The sequence below is a fragment of the Arachis duranensis genome, chromosome 5, assembly GCF_000817695.3.
Source record: "Arachis duranensis cultivar V14167 chromosome 5, aradu.V14167.gnm2.J7QH, whole genome shotgun sequence".
Lineage (NCBI taxonomy): Eukaryota > Viridiplantae > Streptophyta > Magnoliopsida > Fabales > Fabaceae > Arachis > Arachis duranensis.
The window spans coordinates 106,027,572-106,030,506 of record NC_029776.3 but is presented as its reverse complement, the minus strand read 5'-3'; the positions used below and the strand labels follow the sequence as shown (position 1 = coordinate 106,030,506).

The following is a 2,935-nucleotide window of genomic DNA, read 5'->3' as shown; positions in this document are numbered from 1 at the left end:
CGAGTAGCCGCTCAACAATCTATGTTGTGCATCATTGGGCAATCTATGAACTATAAATTAGGGTTCTAACTACAAGATTTTCATCATTCAAACATAGCTTCATGTAACTGGTCAGAAAACATTGTATGCGTCAAAATTTAGGTACGGATTTCATTTTTCTTTTGAAAATTTCAACAATATGAAAACATAATAAAGTAGCAAAAATTCAACACACAGAAATATCACAAATAAGAAAACACCTGAACAGAGAAAATTTTGGGCGTAAATGTGCAGAGAGCCAGAGAATGGAGAATATGATCTAGATTTTAGCAGCGGAAACCGATTAGGGTTTTGAGGGATTTACAGCTTTGCATGTGCGCTATATATAGTGGGAACAAAGGAAGTTACCAATCGGTCCCTCTCCACTCCCCAGTCTCCAGTCTCCACTCTCTCCACTATCACTCCTTTGGGCTTTTCTCTTGTGGGCCTATCCACACAAAGCGTAACTGTCCACTACTTGACAAAAAAAAATGTTATGCATCGTTTTGTAAAATATTTTCATTTGGAACTGGAAGTTTTTAACTAATATCAGGAACAGGTATCAACTAGAAAAATTAATTTCCAAGTCAATACTTTATGGAAGCATTATAAATTTATAATATAAGATTGTTTTCGTCATCCAGAATCTCTTCAACATATGAAGCCAAATGGGAATGGTGACCATAACATATAGCAGCCAATAATCCTCCATATGCTAAGCAGTGTACACCCAGCTCAAAAATGTGTACCCTTGCATTCTCATTGCAAGTTTGTTCTTCACAGGTCTGGATACTATTTCCAGATTCGTGTGAGTCACATATTTCAGATTTTTTCTTAGCCAGAGCTCTGGGATCCGTTGCTCTGGAATCGCTGGTAGAGACTAACCAGCCCGAATCCATAGGATCCTTGATCGATCTCAAAAAACGGCAACCATTGACAAGGAAACTCCAAACCTTCTGTGTTGAATCATGTGAGATGCAATCAAGAAACTCATTTGATGCATTCTCAAAATCATCATTCCTAATTCTACCATTACACATATAGGCTCTAAATGTATCCATTAATGAACACTTGGAACATTTGACCTTGGAAACCGAAGAAGCAACCAGACTTGATTTGAAAACCTTGCTCCATTCCGAGCTTCTGGCAAGATACAACAAAGACTCGCCTGCACCTGTCCAAAAGTTTGCAAGAGATGCAATCAGTGAGGATTCAGAATTGAAGAGATGATGTGCTGTAGTTGCTAGTAACAAGGAATATGCTGCACTTGTTCTGCTCATGTTGAAAGCTTCTAACTGGTTTTGATCTATTGTAGAAGTTGTAGACAAGATATCACTGGCACGAACTTTATATGCCGAAGCCAGTGTTGTGTATGCATTTAGAGAGAGGTAATGCAGGGGATGCAACATGAACTTATAATGTGGAGTTTCTTCAACATTGTCCAACTCGTCGCACAGACCCTGCATAAGAATCTTCTCAAGTTTCTCACAGCAAGGCTCAGGATCACCAACCATGAGATATTCAGATATAATATCATCCACTAAATCATTCAGTCTTCTTTCTGCTGTGTCTCTGAGAAGATTGTAGTTGGAGCTTGAACTAGTAAAATCACAACCGGAAACAGAAATTTCCTGAGATGTTTTGGGAAAATTGCAGATTGTGATGACCACATCCTAGGCAAAGAAATCACTAATCTTGGTGATACCCTGACTGAGCTAAATACAGTAGAAAGTGAATTCCAAAGACAACTTACTTGCAATGCATGATCAACATATGTGAAGGGCACAACACTACATCGCATGCAACAGCAGATAAACCTGTACTTGGACCATAGATCCAATTGCCGCATTGCCTACAAATGCAACATGCAAAATCAAAAGCTATATACTGATCAATACAATTTAGACACGTTTCATAATGCCTAAACCATCATCAACCAATCTGATAGTTACATGCATTACATTCTTCAACTTCATAATGAGAATACATATCAGGATCTTAGAACTCAACAATACAATACTCTACAATACAATACATGGATCAATAAAAATGAAGCATACCTTAGATTGCAAGAGATCAGTGTATGCTATGGTAATCTCTTGTCTCTTTTTGATTCTCTTGATACTCCTCACAATCAATCTCGGTCCATAGCCTTGGTTTTGCTCCTCTTCTTCTAATGCAGAAAAGTAACCCCAATTCACTATCATAGTATTCACCAAACAGTGCAAACCAAAAATCAACTAGTAACAAATATAAAACTAGATTTTGAATTTCTTTTTTAAACTTAAAAATAAAAATACAAATTTATGAAGACCTTTCTGAAAATGATTAGTGAAAGTACAAAGCCCACTATCTATCTGCAAAAAACAGCACAATTCCTATCTCGTCAAAGAACAGAAGCAAAAAGACAGAATTGAAGAAACTTATTATAGAGATAGTAGATGGAAGTACTTGTGAATCAGGAGAACCGCGAAAGGAAGATGGAGCTATTCGAAGCTTGGATTCCTGCGAAGAAGAAGAAGGAGGAGGAGGAGAGAGGATGAAGCGGTAGCAGGCATTGGGGGAGCAGCTGTGGTTGATCCAAGAGAACGCCGGACCATAAACCGCGATTCCTAGTGCGCGCCCTTCCTTATCCTGCACCTCCACGGCGTTCGTTAGCACCGCGCACAATGCACACTCCGCCTCCTCCAAAACAGCGTCGTCCGGCTCCAGCTCCCCTCGCAGCTCCGTAATTGCAGTGGCCAAGGCTCTGACTCCACTGCTGATTCTCTCGGAAACCTCGTCTTCGTCGGAGCTGTGGTGGCACGTGAGCTTGTGGCGGTTGGAGAGGAGGCCAGCGACACGAGAGGAAGTGACGGAGGGGCAGTGGTGGGAGAGGAGGAGGAGGGCGGCGCGGAGGTCGGAGGAGTGAGAGACG

General features: G+C 40.7%; 1 protein-coding gene across 1 annotated transcript in view; it reads right to left on the bottom strand.

Annotated features, from left to right (window-relative positions):
• Positions 1 to 612: 612 nt before the first annotated feature.
• LOC127747704 (protein SET DOMAIN GROUP 41) overlaps positions 613 to 2,935 on the bottom strand; it is a 2,714-nt gene continuing 391 nt past the window's right edge. Inside the window, exons 2-6 of the mRNA XM_052261881.1 lie at positions 2,470 to 2,935; positions 2,333 to 2,375; positions 2,079 to 2,191; positions 1,772 to 1,870; positions 613 to 1,691 (exon numbers count right to left, since the gene is read on the bottom strand). Of these exons, the coding sequence (XP_052117841.1) occupies positions 633 to 1,691; positions 1,772 to 1,870; positions 2,079 to 2,191; positions 2,333 to 2,375; positions 2,470 to 2,935 (1,780 nt within the window). The 3' untranslated portion in view covers positions 613 to 632. The remainder of the gene's footprint in view (positions 1,692 to 1,771; positions 1,871 to 2,078; positions 2,192 to 2,332; positions 2,376 to 2,469) is intronic.